This window comes from Barbatula barbatula (assembly GCF_947034865.1).
Source record: "Barbatula barbatula genome assembly, chromosome: 17".
Taxonomy (NCBI): Eukaryota; Metazoa; Chordata; class Actinopteri; order Cypriniformes; family Nemacheilidae; genus Barbatula; species Barbatula barbatula.
This window is the reverse complement of record NC_136780.1, coordinates 10,526,005-10,548,885: the sequence shown is the minus strand read 5'-3', so window position 1 is coordinate 10,548,885 and position 22,881 is coordinate 10,526,005. Positions and strand designations below refer to the sequence as shown.

The 22,881-nt window shown below is 37.5% G+C and overlaps 1 protein-coding gene across 2 annotated transcripts in view; it reads right to left on the bottom strand.

The window, feature by feature from the left end:
• Positions 1-13,189, bottom strand: part of tafa1a (TAFA chemokine like family member 1a) — a 35,850-nt gene extending 22,661 nt beyond the window's left edge. The window contains exons 1-2 of one of the 2 annotated variants that reach the window (XM_079477512.1): positions 12,857-13,189; positions 11,971-12,100 (exon numbers count right to left, since the gene is read on the bottom strand). In XM_079477512.1, coding sequence (XP_079333638.1) covers positions 11,971-12,100; positions 12,857-12,865 — 139 coding nt within the window. In that variant the 5' untranslated portion in view covers positions 12,866-13,189. The remainder of the gene's footprint in view (positions 1-11,970; positions 12,101-12,856) is intronic. The other variant, XM_079477513.1, reaches the window with a different exon arrangement.
• Between the last annotated feature and the right edge of the window lie 9,692 nt (positions 13,190-22,881).

The window sequence follows — 22,881 nt, the reverse complement described above, 5'->3', positions numbered from 1 at the left end:
AAATAACAGAACATGAAAGCATAGCTAAACTGGAATAGAAAATGAGTAACACTGTTTACCACACACTTTGTCTCAAAATCCCATGATATTCAGCTCTAATGGCTCATATATCTAAAGTGAGGAAGGGAAAATTTTAAGAAGGCTTTCAACAATCATTTCAGTTTAACTGAGGCAGGAGATCTGTTTGAGCAATGAGAGCGTACATCAAATGATATATTCACATTATAGTCATTAAGGATTTGTAGACTTGTGCCGGTATTTAATAATACGGTTTATTTGTTGTGACATTAACTTACAATGTCAGTTATTAAAAATATTGTAAATAATGATAAATCGTGCAATAACAACATCACAGTATCTTAAACCGTAGTGAGTAGAATGTTATTCATAGCTCTCTATAAATAATTATTTATTCAATATAAATCATATTTTTTGTGGATTATTTTAGGATTATTTCGTTTCTTAAAGGGATAGTTCATCCAAATCAATAAAGATTCACAGTGGTTTTGTGTCTACATAATGGAAGTCAATGGCTGCTCGTGTGGTTACCAACAGTCTTGGAAGAAAGTCATACAGCTTTTAAGAAGAGCTTTTTAAACCTCCTTTGGGTGAACTACCCCATTCAATAGGTACTATAAACCTCATTAGAACCAACAAAGATGCATTATCGTAACAAATATAGCAGCAGTTATCACGTCTCCGTTAATTCTTAATGTAATACAACAAAATAAAAAGTAACATTTAATGATAATGACAGCCAGTCTTTGACGCATTTGTTTTGAGGTCAAGATTATTATTATATAATTTTGATTAATCCGACAAAAATAAGATATTGGGTGGCTTCGAAAAACCTTGCTTTTATGTTGCTTTTTTAGAGCTTTCATGTTTGGGAACTATTCCTTTACAAAAGTAATAATCCTGCATCAGAGAAACACTAACAACGATCTGGCTGTGATATAGATGTGATAATGTCTACATTTTGCTTGCAAGGCAACAGAACTGAATCACAGTGGGCCTTTTAAAGTCTCGTTACAACTGTTCATACGGCCTGGGGGAAGCCGACTGATTTGACGTCTTAATTCAAACGCAGCCATTTCATGACTCCACTTAATTCCCATTATTTCCTTCTCTTTGCATAATGCACGTTCAGTGGGCAATTGCGCAGCATTTTCTGGTCATTTCCTGGCCTTATGAGTTTCTCCCTCACTGTGCAAACACTTTTAACTTAAGAAATTTAACCGCATCCTTGGAAAATTACACTGTTTTGTCATTCCACAGATGAAAGAACATGCAAATGACAAGCTATTGTTCTGATACACCCACAGTATATTTTAGAATTAACTAGGTTGCGTTGAATCCTTACAAAGTCCCGTCTAGACAAAAACAGTCCTGTCCTTTCTGAACCGAGTCATTGCTTGTGTAAATGAGTTTGTGCCCCCAAACCCGCATGTACTTAAGCGTTCTCTCAGGCTCTCTCTGGTTCTCTGAAGGGCCGCTGAGTGCTCACATGTGTTGTTAAGAGTGATGTCCTCTACGGTACATCAGTGAAAAAGGACAGTGAAGACAGCCTGCAGCTGTACACGCTTCTGCCACTGAATTCCTCTATCACAGCTGTAAGAATGCGAATGAGCTAAGAGACGAGAACAGCATGGGGCAAAATGACATCTTTTTGAAAAGAACAACAAATCACAAGATCTCATTAATGTCTTGCTTGTGCGATTAAAATGGAAAGCAAACATCATATTTGTATTTATAATTTCAGCGTAAAGGGATATTTAACCTTCCCCAAACAATATCTGTCAGCATTTATTCACCCTCATGTAATTTTTTAAGATATTTAGAAATATGTGTCAGTGGTTTTGAGTCCAACAGTCCATACAATGGAAGACAAATAGGGCCAATGTTGGTTATCAATGTCATTCAAATATCTTCTACTTTCTTCTGCATAAGAAAGTCAAACAGCTTTGAAATTACATTAGGGTGAATTAATGATAAAAGAACGTTCATTTTTAGTGAACTGTCCAATTTAAAATCAACTTTAATGTGTAGTAAACTGTGTGGACTCATTCACATTTAAATTGTGACACTGAATACTCATATTCTCAGACTCATGGAAACTTGAGTAATTTGATGTTACCCGTTATGTTAGAACTGCCTGAAATTCATAGCAAAAGATTTAGCTTCCTCTGAATGCAGTTTTCATTTTCCTGGCTGTACGACACGCTTTTGATTGATTACTTCTCTACATGGCTGATGGCTGTAACTTTCACATGCAAAACAATTAACTTGCCTCCCCACCTCTCCTGCTGCTGGTATTAGAGGGAATGGAGAGAGTGTGAAAGAGGGAATGTAGGAGGGGGATGGCATGTTTATTATTACATGGGGATCTTCTCGTTGGGTCTTTGTGGCTGTGAGCGACATGAGCGGACGAAGTGTGGTGTAATTATTTAAGCTGTAGGCACCCGAAATCCATTTTTTCTCAACCACCGCCTGTACACTTTCAATTACTCTTGCTGTTTAAACAATTACACACATCCACACTCCTAAAACACCCTTTGAATTATTCAACAACTCCAAAAGACAATTCTGACTTACAGCCATTAGCCCAAACTGTTCACTGCTGCTGAAGATTCTGTGATATGGAGATATGTCTGAGAAGAAGATCAGCATATGACTTTCTTCCTTCCTTCCTTCCTTCCTTCCTTCCTTCCTTCCTTCCTTCCTTCCTTCCTTCCTTCCTTCCTTCCTTCCTTCCTTCCTTCCTTCCTTCCTTCCTTCCTTCCTTCCTTCCTTCCTTCCTTCCTTCCTTCCTTCCTTCCTTCCTTCCTTCCACCCTCATTCATGTACTTTTTTCTTTGTCATTCATTCCTATCTTCGTTCTTTCCTTCTTTCCTTCTTTCCTTCTTTCCTTCCTTCCTTCCTTCCTTCCTTCCTTCCTTCCTTCCTTCCTTCCTTCCTTCCGTCCTTTCTTGTTCGTTCGTTTGTTTCTTCGTCATTCCTTTCTTTCTTTCTTTCTTTCATTCTTTCTTTCCATCTTCCTCATTCATTTATTGGTTTCTTTGTCATTCTTTCCTGTCTTCTTCCTTCCTTCCTTTAATTATTTATTTGTTTCTTCATCTCTCTTTCTTTCTTTCTTTCTTTCTTTCCTTCTATCTTTGTTTTCACAACATTCCAACATACATTTTTTATCCATATATTGTAGGAACAGTGGACACAGACTGTATATTGTTTCTCATTAGCTAATTCTAAAATATGAAACTGTCAAGACATGTTTCACTGAAAGAAAAATGTGTAAAACTACAACAAAAACAGTAAATCAGCGTTTGGCTATGCATCACCAGCTCAGATTCTCTTCCTCCCTGCTGAATATCCGTGCATCATTTTGATCTCATCTGCAATATAGATTTCTCCCTTGCACTCTGGAAATTGTTTGTTTTGAAAGTGATGGCGTAAACAAGCCTATTAAATTTCTGCCGTTTTGAGGAATGTAATCAATTAGCTGAGATTAATGGATAGACAAGATCAGTGTTCTATGCTGACTGTGAAGGCTTTGATTACTCCAGCAAATCGCTCTTGAAACCACATATCATTAAACAGGGAATGCAGCATCACATCATCAGCATACCGTAGCCACGGCAACATTAGTGATGTGTCACTTTAAGTTCTATAGTGCTCATTGCCTCATGGGAGAGCTGTGTTACCTGAAATGTAGTTCAGGTAACTTGTGTGCTCTCAGTGCTGGGTAGATTACTTAGGAACTGAAATACCTTACTAATAATAAAGTAGATGACAACGTAACATAATCTCCTAGCTGACACTTTTTTATCACATGTAGACAAAAGTCTGTTTAAGGAAGTTGTGCAACTTGGCAGCCAAATTGCTAAAATCAGAATTAAATGCAATTATTCAATTCAAAGGCACATTAAAAGGAACGCAAACTTAAAAAGCCACAATAGAGATACAACAGGTCTATTTAATGAATAACTGATTTCCACAAGATGATTATTATCATCAAAACAATTAACTTGCCGTTAATTTTTATTTATATAGCGCTTTTCACAATTTGCATTATTTCAAAGCAGCTTTACATTACAGTACATGAATTATAAGCAATTATACCTGAAATCAAATATACCTTCACTTCATATACCTTTCCAGAGCTTAATTTGCGCTAACAAACACCTTTTCCATGTCGCTGGACTCGCTTCAGCTACTACACGTGTGCACAGGTTGGCAAGCGCATCAAAAGCCTCTATAGCCTCATCCCAGCGAATCATCTGTCTTTATCGATTGGCTCATTTTACTGGAAGGCGGGACTTCCTTTCCCTAGAGAGGCCATACTGAGCATTGCATGCTCTCTCCATTCAATTTAAAGGCAGTGGCGCATCTTGTTCATATACAGTATATTTTTGATTTAGATGACTTTTGACCTATGTTTATTCAAAGTCACATACACAGAGAGCAACACAATGCCTGTGAATAAATACTTTTTTATAACTAATATCTTTTGAACTTACATTTTGAATAGTTTAAACAGTGAGGTTTGAAGAGCCGCAGTCAGAAAATGTCCTCAGATTTGCTGCTTGCTTCAGGTGGCTCAGTAAATGTCACACGTCTGGTAAAATTCATAAGGCTGATATAATAAAGTTGATGTAAGGCTTCCTGCACGCTCTGTCCAGGGCAGAATTCAGAGGTAATACATTGTTGGTTGTGAATGTGTCTGATGGCTTCAGGTGTTGTGCAGTGAGATTGGCATTCATAGAAACCCTGTCTTGAGCAGAGAGAGAGAGAGGATGGGTGACAGAGAGCAGATGGAGGACGGCCCAGGGGCTAAGACTGTACGACTCTGCCATTGTTCCTGCGGGCGAGCTGGCACTGTCAAGAAGATTGGATGGAAGCGAGAGAGGTGGACGGAACGTTTCTGCTAAAATAATGTGCCTTCAGGAGCCGCATTATATAAGGCTATTAAACTGTCAGTGTGTTCTGGCGTACACGCGGAAAGATAACCTTTGTTTTGAAGAAGACGAAAAATACATCCCATGTTTGCTTTAATGTAGATGCATGGATGGCTTGCTTGTGGGTGGAAATTATCGCAGACAACCGGCATCTATCTTATGCTGTTAAGATATATTTAATACAAAAAAGGGCAAGTGGGATGGCGCGCCGCCGTCGAGCCCTGATTCTGTCATAGGTACTTTGTACAGAAGTCTTCGGGCGGGTTCGGCAGCCTGGAGCTGCAGATGGTAAGCCGACATCCAGAGCTGGCCCTGTTATTGAGCTTTATTGAGCCCTTATGGAGGTTTCCTCTGGAGAAACTTTAATGGGAGTGCAGACACAAGATAACACTTTGATTCAACTACGCTTGTCCTTCCATACTCCTTACTACTCTTGGATGATATTGGGGGGGGTGATGCCATTGTTTGCACAATGCATTGGAAAGCTGAAGGGTGTAATATTTTTATCTTACACTAGTTTAACTTTCTCTTTAGTTGAATTAGTGTGCAATGAGGGAAATGTTTAACACCGTCGCTTTTTGGCATTTGCAAATGATGCAAAAATGGCTCACTTCAACTTCTAAAGTGTTTTTATATATGTGGATGAATTTTTTTATTTAAAGGGATAGTTCACCAAAAAATGAAAATTCTGTCATCATTTACTCACCCTCAAGTCGTTTCAGACCTGTATAAATGTATTTGTTTTGCTGAACACAAAGGAATAATGATAGCAATTTTCAGTTTTGGGATATAATTAGTTTTGGGACTGCCATGGAACATATTCAATTTGCTTTAAGTTTGTCAAAATATCAAATTTTATGTTCAACAGAACACAAAATATACAATATTGTTTATACTACGGTAATGAATGATGTCCCAGAAATGAAAATTGTTAACATTTTTCAAAATATCTTTCTTTGTGTTTAACAGAACAAATACATTTATACAGATTTGGAACAACTTGAGAGTAAGTAAATGTTGACAGAATTCTCATTTTGTGTTGAACTATCTCTTTAAACACTACGTAAACAAGTAAATATTTGTTTGCTTTTGAATAATTACTATTGTATATTATATACGTTCTTATATTTAATATATTATTATATAAATAAAAATGTAAATCACAATTTAAAGTGGAACAGATATGACATAGGACATTATCTCTGTCTCTCTATCATATAAACTTTTTTTGTGGTAACAGCGGATGCTTTTAACAAAGAATAGTCATACAATCTAAAAAATAAATTGAGGTGACATTCACACACTGCCAGATCTACACAGAGTATGAGAATATTCATTCACTCATTTCAAACTGAAGTCGGTGAAAGAGAAAATAAGCCCTTTGTAAGACACTGACCTAATAATACATTCTACAGAAATGACAATACATCTATTACATCAGCAACCTCTTAAAATGAATAGAGATGTGTCGTGAGATTCGACTGACACCTTATACGACCACACCTGGGTGTTGATGCATATATGTGTATTAACTTCATGTCCAGGAAGACTCGCATTGATCAAGGAACTAACAAGTAAAAGCGAACCTGACAGACGATCCATATTTCCCAGAAACTCTCACTGATTGATATGATATCTGCCCTCTAAAACCACAGTGAGAGGCTCATAAGTCACGCTTGTATTGCTGCTGGAGTGAAGAGGCAGAAGAACCGCAGTTATCGGATTAGCCCACTGTTATATTTAATATAATACAGTTAGCTTACAGTCTACGGTTAAATCTTTATATTCCTGCACTTTAATACTGTACTTTTTCTTTAAAAGGTTTAAGTCCAAGGTGATTGTTTAGTTTTGCTTTATTAGTCCCAAAGTTTGCTCATTTTTATCCATCGCTTCTTTAGTATGTGAGGGTGTTATTTCATGTATGTCATGTGGGATGGAAAAATATAACATAGTGGGCCGTTCGGAAAAAATGAGACAAATAATTTCAATGAGATGGGTGGGCGGCAGAACTTTCAATCTTGCTACGGGGCTGCGGTTAGTGCTGCTCTACAGAAAGTTGCTTAAATTGCTCGCATAGTCCAAGTCAGATTTTTTCTTGAAGTCTTTCAACTGTATTTTTATGTACATAATTCAACAGGAAGACATTGAAAAAAAGGATTCAACCTTTACATCATCGATCTAGCTAATTTGATTCTATGTGATTGGTTTTGCAACAGCCTACTTGTCCTCGGACTAAGCGAAGGTCTCCCGGGGGCCCGAGAGACCATCTGCATATTTGTTTGCATTGTTTATGTGTTTTTAAATAAATTTGTAAAGGGTTTGTTCAGGTCAGGGTTTGATTAAAGCGGTTATTTTCTACATCTGGAGAGTTCCCTCTTATAACAGTGCAACATGGCAGCTATGCACACATGACAAACACAATTTGTTCACTGCCGTTGCGGCTGTCAGCTCTGAATAAAGACCTGGTCTCATGAATCATCGCTCCTCATCTGTTTGTCTTAACCGAAGAGCAAAAACAGCCGGCAGCACATCTGTGAGAAAAGTTATATATTTCTCCATCTAGTTGTCTGGCTGGTTTTCTGTCTGCATTTCTCTATCTCTTCTTCACAACTCACTTCTGCATTTAAAATACATATAATCGTTGATTCAGGACTCAGCAGCAGGTAAAACTAGAACTCAAAGCTCACAGAGCTGCCAATTCGCACATCAGGTAGTGAAACCAAAATTGATGCATTCCCATCATCCACTGTAGAGAGTTTATGAGTGAAGGTTGTGAGTCTTCTTTTCATTGATGCACAGTAAAATAGAAATTGAGGAGAATTTATGGAAACATGATCAAACTGACCTCAAATTTGGGTTAGAAACTGAAACTAATTGAAAATGTGTGCTTATTTTTGCTGATCTGTGCTAACATGGTTAAACAATACACGGTATCCTAAAATCACATGAAGCAGTATCAGTGTAACATTGATAACAAAACAACGAGAATGTAAATAAACAACAAATACATGGGATACAGCAAATTGGCAACATCGATGACCAAACAATGAAAATAGTTGTTTATTTCTTATGTTACATTTTTTATACAATGTACAGTTTAGCTACAGTTGTTGAATATTCTGGTTGCAGATTGCGCAATGAGTTTTGAAATAATAATCATCTTGTGGAAATCAGTTATTCATTAAATAGACCTGTTGTATCTCTATTGTGGCTTTTTAAGTTTGCGTTCCTTTTAATGTGCCTTTGAAGTCAATATTGCCAAAATCAAACATGCTCTTGTAAACCTCACTTTGAAATTCAAATTCTCAAGAAGGAAAATATCCTTTATCAAAGAGCTTTTTAATGGATGCAGCTCAATTCTGCAGTTTTACAACAACACTCTTTCGTACGTTTCGTAACCTCAATTTCCTAAAGTGATCTTGGTCACTAGTCACATTGATGGTTTCAATGAAAACAGTGGTGGCCCCACAATTCATGATCTGTCAACCCTGATGTTAAGGGCAATCCACCAGCCTCAAAGCACTCAATACTTAAACAAATATCTCATTGTAACACAACACACAAGTACACACTCCCACTTTCACTTAAGCTGCAATCCCACCATGACTTGTGGATTTTAAAGCATTGAAGGTAAAGCACACCATTGTAATAACATTGAAAAATCTTCAAATTTTTTGGAACAACTATATTTTTGCAACAGGCAAATTGATTTTTAACATCTTAAACAATAATATCTCAAGTTTGATATCTAAAATCAAGTATTTTAGAGAATATTATCAATGTTAGGGCTATGTATTGGCAAGGGCCTCACTATACAATCGATGAGTAAATGTACGATATATTGTGATACATATTTCCGCATATTATGCAATGTGTTGACACCTGAGGTCAGAATATCAATACATATTGTGAAAATATTGCAATAATATACTGAAATATATTGCAATACTTTACTTAAACAACAAATACAGGGCTGAAAATACAACTTGCTGTGTACTGTATGCATACTGGAGGTTTGAAATATTGATACACTACTGGTAGAAATATTGTGATAATATTGTGACATTTCGATACATGTTTCCATATATTGCAATACTTTATTTTATCGAACATGTGAAAAATGGCTGAAAAATACCACTATTATCAAGTTTTTCTAAATTGGTCTCTTTTTGGAGTCATACAGAAGCTATAATTATGAAAAAAAAACATGAATTTTGTTTTTATAGCCAGAAATATCTAGAAAAATCATGTTTTGAGACAACATATGGACCATTAAATGTAATCTCTATTCATTCATTCCCTCCTGCACCGAAATACACATTTTATACAACATTACAAAGCTCATATAAACTCAATCTGTGCACTTTGTTTATTTCCTTTGATGTTAAGATTTAGAGAACTTGATTTCTAAAAGCACTCAGTCTGTTAACTCCATTTATGGAGAACGTGATTGAAAAATCTTTTGCTGATAAGACTTTCAGTTAAAGCCCAATTGTGTAATCAGGTCTTGCGTTACTAACGTATCACCTTCTACATTCCAGATTGAAGTAAAGGCAAATCAGCCAAATCTAAATAGTCAAAGCGTTTGTTGTCAGTTAGAATGGAGCCAAAATTTCACCGACCTAAGAGAAATGAGAGACAAACCTCTTTGTATCAGAAGTGGCATGTACCTCTATAATTGTTCTATAGTCTGTACAATAAAATCAATTCCAATTCAGGATCCAATCCCGGTAAAGTGCCTCTAGCAAGATTAGTTAAAGTAAGTGGTATGGTCTCCAATTGCTTTTAGGCCTCTCATTTAGAGGTGTGAGGTTACAAGAAGCATTTGTGCTCTGCTGCAAATGAGGCAATCCTTAAAACCATCCCGCACCTTACAGATATTAGATAAACAGGACGGCATCTCTCATAATAGATTTAGATGCTGATAAAACGTCTGGCCTCTTCATGACCTGATCTGCTTTTAAAGGAATAGTTCACCCAAAAATGAAAGTCGTCATCATTTACTCGCATGCTTCCAGACTCTATGTCTTGCTTGGAAAACATGAAGTCATTTTTCAAAGAACATGTAATGACAGTGATGGGAAACTGCGTTTGTCATGCTCCAACATGACAGTGAAGCCCCATAAGAGTATCATAAAAGTCCATATGACTCAGTCTCCAATGAACAAAATATCCATTATAATGTCCAATTATATCTTTCCATGCTAAATTTCTCTATGCGCATGAATATAAATATAATTAGTTTGAGATGAACAAATCTTGTTTGGCAAACTTGTTTTGTTTGATATGAATTAGTCTGTCTGTAATCAGTCTAGATGTTTCTTAGTAAACTGTCTGGAAAGCTGAATGCTGTATTATTGGTCATATTTGCAACTGTTTGTTAATGTTTAACTTTAATAACTCTTCTTATACCGCACTGCAAACCGAGAGGTCAGGCTACAACAGCCAAGCCCTGCAGCAATAAATCTTGTGTGTGTCTCTCATCCTGAAACCCGGTTGCACCAATATGAATAAAATGAAGCAACATTTAGAGCTAATCGCTGCTGTGTTGATCTGGGCTTTCATTTACATTCAAGTTGTGTTGCACCGCTTAATAATACTCTGCTTGACAAATCAGTAATTAAAACCTTAACCTGCAATATTCATTACAAATTTGCTTAAGATACATGTAAATTATATATATTTCTATGCATAAAATAATGCCTTACTCTGATTAGCAATTCACAATATTCCAATGACAGTTATTTATAACTAATCATGTATGGTCTTCTGGGTACTGCGTGTCACTTTGACAGGTGCAGCTTAGAAACACACATAAATTAAATATAAACAAGCCTTTTTTAATAAAATAAATAAGCTTATATTTACAAATGATTAAACAAAATTTCTTGTCTCGTTTAAAGGTCTAGTCAATGAAATCTAGTGGCGAGGTTGTGAATTGCAACCAACCGCTCACTCCACCCCTACCCCTCCCTTACGGAACACTACGATGGCTTACAGAACATGGTGAATTACATGCAAGGGGACCCGCGGTGTATGTAGATAGAAATTGTTCATTCTAAGGTAATAAAAACATAACGCTTCATTGTGTAAGCTCTTTATACACCTCTAAAGGCATAGCTATGTAAGTTATATTGCATTTCTGTCAATAGACCATCCCAAAAATTACACACTGGACATGTTAAGCTGCCTTACAAACAAAAGTAAACATGTTTTCCTCGTGAAAGGTCTACGTTCTTTACAAAAAAGCAAATATAATATTGAATGGCAAATTTCATCTTCAGAAGTGTAAAAAGTATGTAGCTGTGTAATAAGAGGCCGAAATAAAACCACTTGAGTGTGATCACACTGTCAGGGTTTATTTATATCAACTGTCTGACTGTACATGATCCCTTACTTATATGCAAGGAGTGATTGATTCATATTTTATTATTTTTTTAAAATATTTTTGTCATCTCGTTTAAAAGTTCTTTGTTGAATCATGAAAAATCATATTTTCTTAAAACTGGACAGGATTGTTGTAAGCCTCCTTCCAGCTTCCATATGTTGCCATTTAATATGCTGCATTTAAACCTTTTAATTTAAAGTTAATGCTTTTACTTTGTAAAAGGTAAGTAATCGAGAATGTTCGCATAAATATAGCCCTGATTCTTTTAAACAGAGTTCAACTATGATTATATCTGACTGAACCAACATGTCTTTTTTCAAGTTTTAACACAACCCTTATTAGCAGACCAGTTTCCAGAACCAAACCATTGAAGAGGTACTCCACCCAAAAATAAAAATTCTGTCATTCTGTCAGGTTTGGAACAACTTGTAAATGATGAATATCCCTTTAGGGGTGCTTTTGAAAATAGTGAAGTTGCTCACTAATAATGTATGCGTTGCATGATCTTACTATTAATCATTTTATCCGAGTGTGTTTTTACATTTGTTCAGGGGTGCTCGGCAGGGCCTGCATATAGTTTCAGCCCCCTTTTTCCCTTGCTAGGTGTGAATGAAACGAAAGACTCACCGAGGATCTGTATGTTGGTTCCGGGTGGGGCCAAGTGCTGCTGTATGGTCTCATAAAATGTGCCCTCACTCATGAGCAGGACTGTAAGACTGACCCACATCAACAACAGCCACGACATCCCAACACTCCTCTGAAAAAGCACAGCCAAACAGAGTTTTATTCACTCTTGCACTTTTCACACCTTTGTCTCTTGTACAGTGGAGCTCACCTTTGCTCACACAAGGTAAACATCTATCGTTGATCTTTATTGTCCTTGCATCCACATGTCCACACCACCTCTGCATAAGCACTGTGCTGTATGAATGTGCTGTGAGATGCATTCAAACCTGACATTTTAATGATATCTTTATAGAAATCATATATTTCAGCTTGAGACAAAGTGAGAGAAAGTAGGAATGTAGATTGCCTTGTTTTTAACATATTAGGCCACGTTTGTATGTAAGTGTCAATCAGTTATTTTCCTTGTCTCCTTGACAGTCTGCTTCCGATGTTAAAGTATGTCTATTCTTAAATTAATAAGTTATTGCTATGCAGTCAGATTTTTTCCAGACAACGGGAGCTGAAATTGTATGTCAGACTATAAAGCTATACAAATGTCAGCAGAACTTATCAAAAGACCCAACCATTAATATTGGTGACGTTTCTAATGCATGAAAATCATGGATTGCAAAACCAGATCAAGGCATTCAGGCTTGTTTCTCAGTGAGCTCTGCGTTTAAGCCGAGAAGAATCCAAATTTTCATTTTTCATCTATTCAACTTGTTTTCTATTTGCTTGCCAACCTTTATCGTCTCTATTCCAAGTTAACCTGGATATTTAAACACCTGTCATTCTGATACCAAATAAAAAAATACAACCATGTGAAATAAATGAAATTGTTCTGTACCTGTTTCATTCAGGCTGAACTGCTGAAGAATTCAACACTTTGTCCTCAATCCATCCATTTTGAGGTGTCCAGTTATCCCTGCATCCAGGTAGTGTTTTCCTTTAGAAACTCAGCTTTTCAACACTGAAGCTGAAGTCAGAGACACTATATAACCAACAAAAAGCAGGAGACAGAGAGAGAGAGAGCTTCGGCTATGATTTAACGCGTAGCAAACCCGCTCATCTAACACTAGAATCGCCTCTTCACTCCCTTGAGCCACAGAGATGATTTTCCGCTTCACATTTAAACACAACTGAAGGGCGGGACTCTGGCTCACTCGCTCTCCCTCCCTCTACTCTCTACCTTCTCTCTCTCTCTCTCTCTCTCTCTATTTCTCTCTCAGTCACACGCAAGATTTTCTTTCAATACGAGAGAGCCCGGATAGCTTTAAGCTATATGTGATCTCTCATCTAAACCTGCCTGGAAACTGGGAATGATGTTGGGCATTTGTATCCTAATGTAACATTCCCACGGATGACTGCCAGCTGACATTTATCAAAACTTTTTTGAATCCAGAGCAACACAAATCCCCCTAGAGCAGCCACGGAATCAATATTTGCGCTTGTGCAATTATTGCATTTCAATGATTATAGATCGCGGTTGTGATCTCAGTGGTTTTCCATCCCTCTAACCTCAGCTTGTAATTGAGCCCCAAAGCTTGACAGACCTGTAGTCACTTAGTTGTCACTTGCAAATTGCTCAGGCTGCCCTATTTTACAAGATGGACACTCCTCTTTTTTTAACTATTGACCACAGACAATGATCTTAGTGTTTAATGGGATTAGTAAAATTGAGTTTGAAGAGCTGTTAATTTTTAGTTGAGTGAGTAGAGTGGTTAACATGTCACAAATTTTCTAAAAAGTGCAGAATCTTATGTACTTATTTATTTCACACCATCTCAGAGAGAGAGAGAGAGAGAGAGAGATTCACATTTTGACGGTATCAACAAAATGAACATAAAAGTGATTGACAATTAAACTTACGCATTGACACGCAAAGCAATTTTCTCCCACGCCGACTCTCTTTCTTTTGCTGCTGTGGCTGTGTTGCTCTATTTTCAAAAAATTTGCTCATATTCGCTGCACGCTTGTAACAGTACCTCCAATTCGACTGGCGAGAAATAAACGGTGCGCTTTTTGTCACGTGCCGTTGCAATGGTGAATCGTGTTATCTTCGCTCAATTGATGATGGCTTTTTAAAGGTGCGGTGCATACGCGTATAGGGTGAACTTACTCAGAGTGGATTGAACTCATTGAAATCAGCTATTCTGAAACAGAAAACTCAGAGTAGCGATTCTCTGAGTAAATCAACTCAGAGTTCACATTTTAACTTTGTGTTGGTTGAATCTCCTTATTGAAATGGGCCCCAGGAAGCCTTATAGCAAGAATCTGGTGCTTGGTCAACGATAGACAGCCTGTAATGGGAATTTTCTAAGTTTTTAAGGCAGACCTTTAAATCATGCCTGGGTGTTGTGAAACGCCTGAAATCTAAAATGTTTATATCTTCTCACTGAAGCCTGATGAAATACAGATGTCACAATTTTGGCAACTCGCATTAACACAGATATTTTAGCTTTCCCTCAAAGCTGCCTACTGCTTCTCTTACTGAGCAGCTCACTTCCACCTGCTGGCTGCAGCAAACCTGACATTACTCCCACTAAAACACATCCACTGCAGTTTTGATCATACGATGCTTCTAAAAAAAACAGGTATTCTTATTTCTTTGAGTGGAATTTATTTCTCTCTCCAAGAAAGCCTACAATCGACGCCCTCTTACTCCTGGATGAATCGGCTAACTCCAGCCATTTTTAGCCAACTGAGACCCTTTAGGGGTTTGTTTGCTTTTCTCTTTAATGTCTGAATTTAGCTAATGTTTTTCGGAGAAACCAGTAAGCACAAGCATGTATTCTTCTGTAAAAACATGCTTTTTGTGTGTTAAAGTTAACAAATATGTAAGTGGGTTTAAGAGCTTCCTCTCCAATACGTTTTGATGTTTATCATCAAACAGCATTCAGCTCGCTCTGTAGTCTGTATAAAATGGTTCTTTTGTGCTGTCCAATTCAAGCCCCCACCCCCATTCCCATCTAAAATGTAATTATTAAAAACGTCTTCAATTTACTGACTGTCTAAAACGGATGGCATTGCTTTTATAGAAATATTGTAGCCGTCCACCGTTTTTGAAATCCAAGTATCTTCTTCTTTTGTCTTTTGCCAAAATATTAAATGTTCTACCTATTGATTTCCATTTTACCCCTGAGAAGTTTTCAAACCTGCAATACTGTTCTGTGGGATGAAGCTAAATTTACAAGCATAAACAGATTTACGTGCTCCTCTTTGACATCTCTACTCCTGAAAGGAGGCAGTTTATTTCATACCTCTCTAATCATCAACAATTCAGATTTTTATGTCCTTTGACGTGCAAATGGATATACCCTTAATGTAAAAATCATACCTATTCACCATGATTTAAAGGCGAATATGAAAATATCTGTGAAAAGGATTTTGCTGATTTATTGTGTCTGAGCTGTTTTTGAGGAACTTTAAATAGAATCAAAGTCTTAAAATGACATGGGTGTAATACAGTTCTTCTCTTATTTCTGCTTCCGGCTAAGAGATCTGATAGGAATGGGAGAGAATATAGCATTCTGACTGTGAATATGTTCAAGCATTCACACAGAATTTTGCTTATGAAAAAAGTTTTTAGGCCAATCAAAGTTTACCCTATTTTTGATCATTAATCCCTCAGACTCACATCTTGACTTTCATGGCACACCAAAGGTGTGTTTGGATGGAAGTTGTGATCAACACATTGGTTGTGAGGTGAGATCAGCGTTTAGGAGGAAATGCACCTTACCATGCAGAAATAAAATGGAAATTGCTGCTGTGATTATTCAATGGACTGAGATGAGTATTTAATGGATTGAGATGAGACAAAGTGAGACGAAATGAAATTCCTTTCTTTAAAACTTCTAAATTATGTTGTCAAATATTTGGAGCTGCAAGTAAATAAAAAGTCTGTCATCGGTTTATCTTGTTAGGAGAAAAGCAGCACCAGGATTAACAGAGGAAACAAAACAATTTTGATGCTTTTCTTCGGTAACACAGAATAGAGACATTTCAACAAAATCAGTCGACCATGTAAAACAATTCTCAGAACAGGAATTTTGTTTACAAAAGCAGAACTCTAGAGTTTCAGGAGGCCTGGAGGAAAGAAAACATCATTTTAATCTCTTGTTAATTCTCAGACTGCGTTTGCTTTGTGCTGACAAGGCTGAATTTTTGTAATGAGATATTGAAATATTTACACCCTTTTATCTGAATATTTTATGTGGATTATAACAAAGAGAAATCAAAGTAAATGTTAGAGAATGAAACTAGATAGAATCTTGTTGTCTCTCTTACCCATTTATTTCTCATGTCTGACAGTCACATTGCACAGCATCTCTTCCAGCTTCACTGTCTTAACCTAATACAGTCTGTCCCTCAGCAAGTTCCCCCCCAGCTTTACAGAATTTCTCTACCTACCCTGAAGAGATTACTAATGACAACAGAGAACACATAAAGCAGCCTCTAAATGGCCTTACTGTGCATACACTCAATTAGAGCGTATATTTATTTTTAATGGCATGCCAGGGATTTGCATTATGTGTGCATTTGTATTTCGACTGTGTTAAGGACATCCATCTGAATCTGGGCCCCCATCTAACTGGACTCACATATTTATATTCATTTGAAAAGCCGGCGGATGACAGGTGCATTTAAATAAGCACTTTCAGTGTCTCTGATATGATCCTAAGCAGAGTCACCAAAGCCAGTCGGGTATTATGAAAAATCTGATTAAACATTTCAAACCCGCACGCCCTGTCTGACTGAGCATGTTTAGGTCAAGAGGACACGGTTTAATAATTTAACACTTTTTAATATCTCGTCTAAGAGAGATGTGGCTCGTGTCCTGTATATTAAAGCCTGTTTTGCCAGCCACTCGTCTCTGTACTCGGTGACAATTGATAAATTGTCATTTATCCCATCTCCCCGGTGTAATGGAACGCCAAGGACCACAGCCGAGGAGATACAAAACAAGCAGCATTAACAATCCAAAGAACGAAAACACGAGAGTTACAACACCGGAGAATACCATAGACGTTGACATTTGCATTTAAGACACGACAAAGATGGGCAGAACAGAGTGTGAATATATACACATATAGTCGATGACGAGTGTGATGGCTGGCAGATGAGAGTGATGAGTAATGAGGAACTGGTGCTGGAAAGTGGAGGATGATGGGGAATGGAATCCAAGGGAAAACACAGGGGAAACAGGCACGGGAACAGATGAGACTGAGACACTTGGTTTATTCTATTCGTACATTTTTGATGTAAAAGCGTTCATGAATAAGGTCCTCTGACGAGCGACTTTATTGAAGACATAAAGCAGTCCTGAGAGAATAGCTTGCGACACGACAGAAAATAACTGTGTAACTCCGTTAGGAAAAGGGGTGGAATGTGAAGGAAAAGTCAGCACTAAGCGAGTTAACCGGAGACGTGTGGGCACAGAGCGGCTGGAGGTGAGCCGAAAGCATGATGTCCTTTTTTATGAGCTCCAGGCATCTGGCACCTGCTCTGATATCTCAATGGAGAGATTGAAACCCTGTGGGTCTGAGAAAGAAATATACGCACCACCACCCCCCCCCAACCCCCCCACAGACACATACACTCATCTTACCACACAGCACATCTCACTGACAAGTATCGTCTGAGAGAGGACGAGAGGGACTTGATGCAGAGAGATATAGAGAAGATGGAAGAAGGATGGAGGAGCTGTGGGGTGTGAAGACTTGAGACGTGGTGATAAGCCAAGGGCAAATATATGATGGATGGCATTTGGGTTTTTCTTGAAGTGATTGTCAATGGCTAGTTTAACTGGTTCTGACTACACACAGTGTCTTCAGGACCATGGACAGCGGCCGTTCCCCCTCGGTGAATTCAGCACCACAGTTAAGTGAACAGCTCCGATATATGTACACCTGTGAGGAACAACAACAGAAGCCTATTACTTCTAATTGGTTATGTCTGACAGAAGGGAAGATAGCAAGTGTGAGCACATGCGTTGAGCTAATAAAGCCATGCACTTTGCCCTTTGCTGGTTTTCCCACAGGCAATTAATATAAAAGTGGTTGCGAAGAATTATAGCCAACTGAATCCTAAACAATCCCAATGGGCTTTGTATTTAAATTGCCTTTCTTGTAGCTCAAGGAACATCAAGGTCAACGGATAGTGGAATGCACATACTGATCTAATGAAAGGATTTGGATAAAAAGATGTAAATAAAAGCTGCAGTATATCACACTTTGGCACATCCCGTCCTGTAATGAAATGGTTTTTCCACCTCATATCACATCACACCACACTGCTTCATCCTTGGAATCAAGTCCTTGTTTTGCTGTCACTTTTGACTAGTCCAGATTATGTGCTTTAATGGCCACTCTTCAGTGTATATCCTTTCTCGAAGCATTCAAATGCCCGTAGCAGATATTTGGGAATTAATGGACCAAGGTACTTCACTGAAAGAGCGGCCATATGGAATCAAATATGACTGTAGAGGCGTCCGCTCTAGAATGCTGATGAACATCTCCAGAGAGAGCAGCTGCTCCTGCTTCTGGCCCTCACTCTCCTCTAATAATCCTTAAATCAGACGTCAGGCATTTTTTCTTCTGTGGAATTTCAGCTTTTGTGGGTGGAATATGTTTATGAGTCCTGTTTATAGGCAATTCTATGTTTATTGTTGTGCAGGTGCAGAACAGTGAGTTGTAAACAAAGATGCTCTGCTGGTCTCAGTGCTTCCTTTTTACATGTTGAGACGCATTAAGTGTAGCTTTGAGAAAGATGTGATGTTGGCTTGTTTGCTCCACCATTCGCCGTCCTTTGAAGTTGAGTTATGGGTTTTGACCTCTCGCCTGGACTTCTATCCAAATGGATTTTGAGAGGCCTGTGAAAGAGAAAGTCGAAAAGTGATTTTGACCGTCCAGGTCTAACCCCCATTTTAAGAACACCCAGAATGGACAAGGACATTTACACAGTGACACACTAGATGCTGTAGGCATATAGATTTTGATGATGATGTCAGAAGACTGGAAGTGATGCTTTCCCAAAGATGAAAAGCATATTTCTTATTCAACTAAGGATGTTAATTAAACCGTTCTCTCTAATTCACAAATAAACAGTATCTATATTGTTTTAAAGAAGACTGCATTTCTCTTGCTATAATACATATACACTATATGGACAAAAGTATTGGGACGCCCCCTTCTAGAAAACATATTTATCTATTCTAGAAATGCAAAACAAATATTAATAATCTACCATTGACTACCATATGAAATATTTATGAAACCATTTTCTTTGTTCTGAGGTGACTGTACACCTGTGTTCAAGTCATTGGTGGGTTTGTGTGCTGTGTTCAGCTGGGTTTAGATCAAGGCTTTATGCAGACCACTCAAGTTATTCCACACTAGACTGAATCAATAATTTCTGTTTGACTCTTACTTTGTGCACAGAGGCATGTTGGAATAAAGGAGGTTCTGCCCAAACTGTTGCTATAACACAATTTTCTGGAATATCATAATATGTTCATTACAAGGGGTCCCAATACTTTTGTTCACATAGTGTTTATGTACAGTACATATATTTAGGGCCTAATCCAGATAGCAAAGATAATTTATTATTAAATGTTAAGAATACACATTTATTGAATCAACATTAAAACAATTATCTTTGCAATCTGTGATATTGTGATACACAGCCACTGAAAGAATTGAGAGACCATTTCAAAAATTATTTATTTTAAACAAATTTATTATTATTATTATCCATGTATTGTATTTTACCTTTTTTTGGTTTTCTTATTTTCCCCTGTAAAGCTGCTTTGGAACAATGCAAATTGTGAAAAGAGCTATATAAATAAAATTGAATTGAATTGAATTGAATTATTATTATAGGTATTTGTTTTGGTTCCCCAAACTTCAAATAAAAATATGGTTTATAATGTGCATTTATTTGCAGAAAATAAAAACTGAAGAAACAGGTCAAAATATCAGAAACGGTGCTCTTTTGAGAGCTCAAATACTGCAAATAAACAGTCATATTTCTACATGTATTTAGGAAAAGTTCAATAATTAAATGATGTAATAACCTTTCATTTCAGTTGTCTAAATGATGTCTTTTCAAACGTCTGTCTGATTATGGGTGAAATAGTCATCCTCTGTTCAAGCGGTCACTTCATTTTAGTCTAATTACTGTAGGTTAATTGGATAACTGTAAAGTCTGTGCTGAGGGTTGTATCAATACTTTTCAATGTTGCATAAACTCTAAGTTAGCTGATTAATTCGAACATACTCCTTTCTATGGCAACAGCACAGCGGCATTCTAGCTGAAAATGTCAAGGTCACACGGCTGCAGAATAAAGCTATAGTGAGTTCTTTGACAAGACTTGTTGAAATGGCTCTGCAGTTCTTTGGTTGGTGTCTGGGTCTTTGATTCCTGATGCAAAGTGCATACCAAGACCAGACAGCATACTTACGTAAGTAAGATTTCTCCATTAACCCCAACATCTAGTGATTGAAATGGCCACCACATCTTTTCATATTCAGGGTTTGAAACAATTTCTCCAATAATTACATTTTGACCCCTTAAATCCGATCACCGAGCAATGCTGTAATATTCCTTTTTAGTGAAAAACAGGTGTTGGTGTGTATGTGTGTTTTTCGGTGTGATCTGCTGAAATGAGCTTCGAAGGACATTTCTTTGTGAACGGGGAAAGGAGCAGAATCACAGTGATGGACAGATCTCGCACAGGGCCTGTCAGTAGAAAATGCCTGCAGGCTCACACTGATATAAAATGGCTCCACTTTCCTTTAACACACATCAATTTGCCAAACTCCATTTTGGGGAGAGAAATCTCAATCTCCTAACATGAACTAGAGTGGCACAGATTAGATCGGAGAAGATGACTGTTTAAATCAGTCCCAATGCAAAACTCTGTCTGGAACGCCAATGAAAAGTTGCCACCTATAAACCTAACACATGACTGGGATTGAGTCCTTATGTATTCAGGTTCATAGATACTTATCTCTTTAGATATTGTTGATATACAGTATAAATAAAATAGAAGCTAATATCAACTCAGACATTAGGGGAGAAATTTGGCAAAAATCAATGCAAGATCAATTATTTGTCCAATCAGATTGTCAGGGAATAATGGGAAATTCTTTCAAATAAAGGTGTATTGTTTGCTAAGCAAAAACCGTTCATCTCTCAAAATAGTTTTCAGACGCTCAACTATGACGTATGCAAAATCCCTCAAATAATTTTCTCAGATTTGATCCAAAAAGTATTCGCAGTCCAAAGTGTAAATGTGTCAAGTGTGCATTTTTTTCACCTGTTTTCAGTTAACATTTTTCCTCCCTTATGTGGGTTACAGAAAATTGGTGGATATGAGCTCTGAAATTGCATTCTCTCACTGTGATGAAAGGAGATTGCTTGCATAGCATGCCAGTTGAAGAAAACCAGCATGCACGACAGCCACAGTTGCCGGGGAACATTTTTCATCCTCAACAAGGGTGCGTATGTCAGGTTTATTACTTTTGGGAAACAGGGTCTTGCCTTTATCTTCCTGAAAAGACTCATAATTATCGGCCTGTAAATTTACAGCGCATTGCTGTAGAAGCAGATCGCGGAGTGCCTGCCGGTCCCCTGCCCCTGTAATGCCCCGCTGATAGATACGTGTCACCATCATTCTGTTGATACGTTTGCAATTTTTCAGAGGGGGCTGTACAGCAGAGGTCTTTTGAGAGACGTTTCTCTCTTTTGTTCCTGGTGTGTGTGTGTGTGTGTGTGTGTGTGTGTGTGCGTGCGTGCGTGCGTGCGTGCGTGCGTGCGTGCGTGTGTGTGCGTGTGTGTGTGTGTGTGTGTGTGTGCGTTTGTGTGTGTGTGCGTGTGTGTGTTTGAGTAATGAGTTAGAACAATTCAGCCTTCATGTTCAAAGTGAAAGCTGTGTTACTGAAGTTCTGGAAAAGGTCTATTGAACCCCAAGGCAGAATCTTATTCATTTAGTTGGTTCAGAAAACTACTTGCAACTACTTGCAATTGCTTCTTCAAAGACAATCCCTCTTTTTTAACCAAACCTAGATATAATCCTCAGTGTGTTTCTTGTAATAGAAGATGCATTAATAACAAAAATGTTTGTCATTTTGTTACATTTCGTAAATATAAAAACAATAACCAGGATTTTTATTTCAGATCACACGTTACAATAAGCATTTGTAAATTGCTGATATATTCTAAGAATGGGCAATATCGTTTTTAAGCCTTTATTCATCTTTGTCCATGTTAGCTTATGTTGCAGGAGTTCAGGGTGCATTAACAAATGTTAACAGATACAACCCATTTTAAAAATGTATACGTAAGTAAATGCTGAAATTAACATGAACTAATAAATGATGTGGATGTTAACAAATCCATTCCTTATGTAAAGGGTTGCCTGATTTTAATAACATAGAATATTCGCTTATTTCTGGCCCAGTTCTTAAAGTGATAGATTCTGTGATCATTTACTCATCCTCTTGTCATTTCAAACCTGCATGACTTTCTTTTCTCCGCTGAAAACCAAAGGAGGTTTTTTGAACAATGTTGGTAACCAAACAACGGCGTTACCCCTTCTCTTCTATCGTGTAAACACAAAACCAATGCAAGTAAGAAATTGACAGAACGCAATTGACAGTATTTTCGTTTCAATTTTAACTATCCCTTTAACCAGTAGATTGCCATTTTCAATTGTTATTTCAATAGACCTGTATAGCTCATTGCAGGTTAGCATATCTGTCAACAGTTAGTGGAAACTTCCCCATTAAACGATTCGTTTTTGGACATGGGAAAGCCCTCTATGAATGATACTAATAAAAATGTCAGAACACAAGTTTTCAAAGAACATTG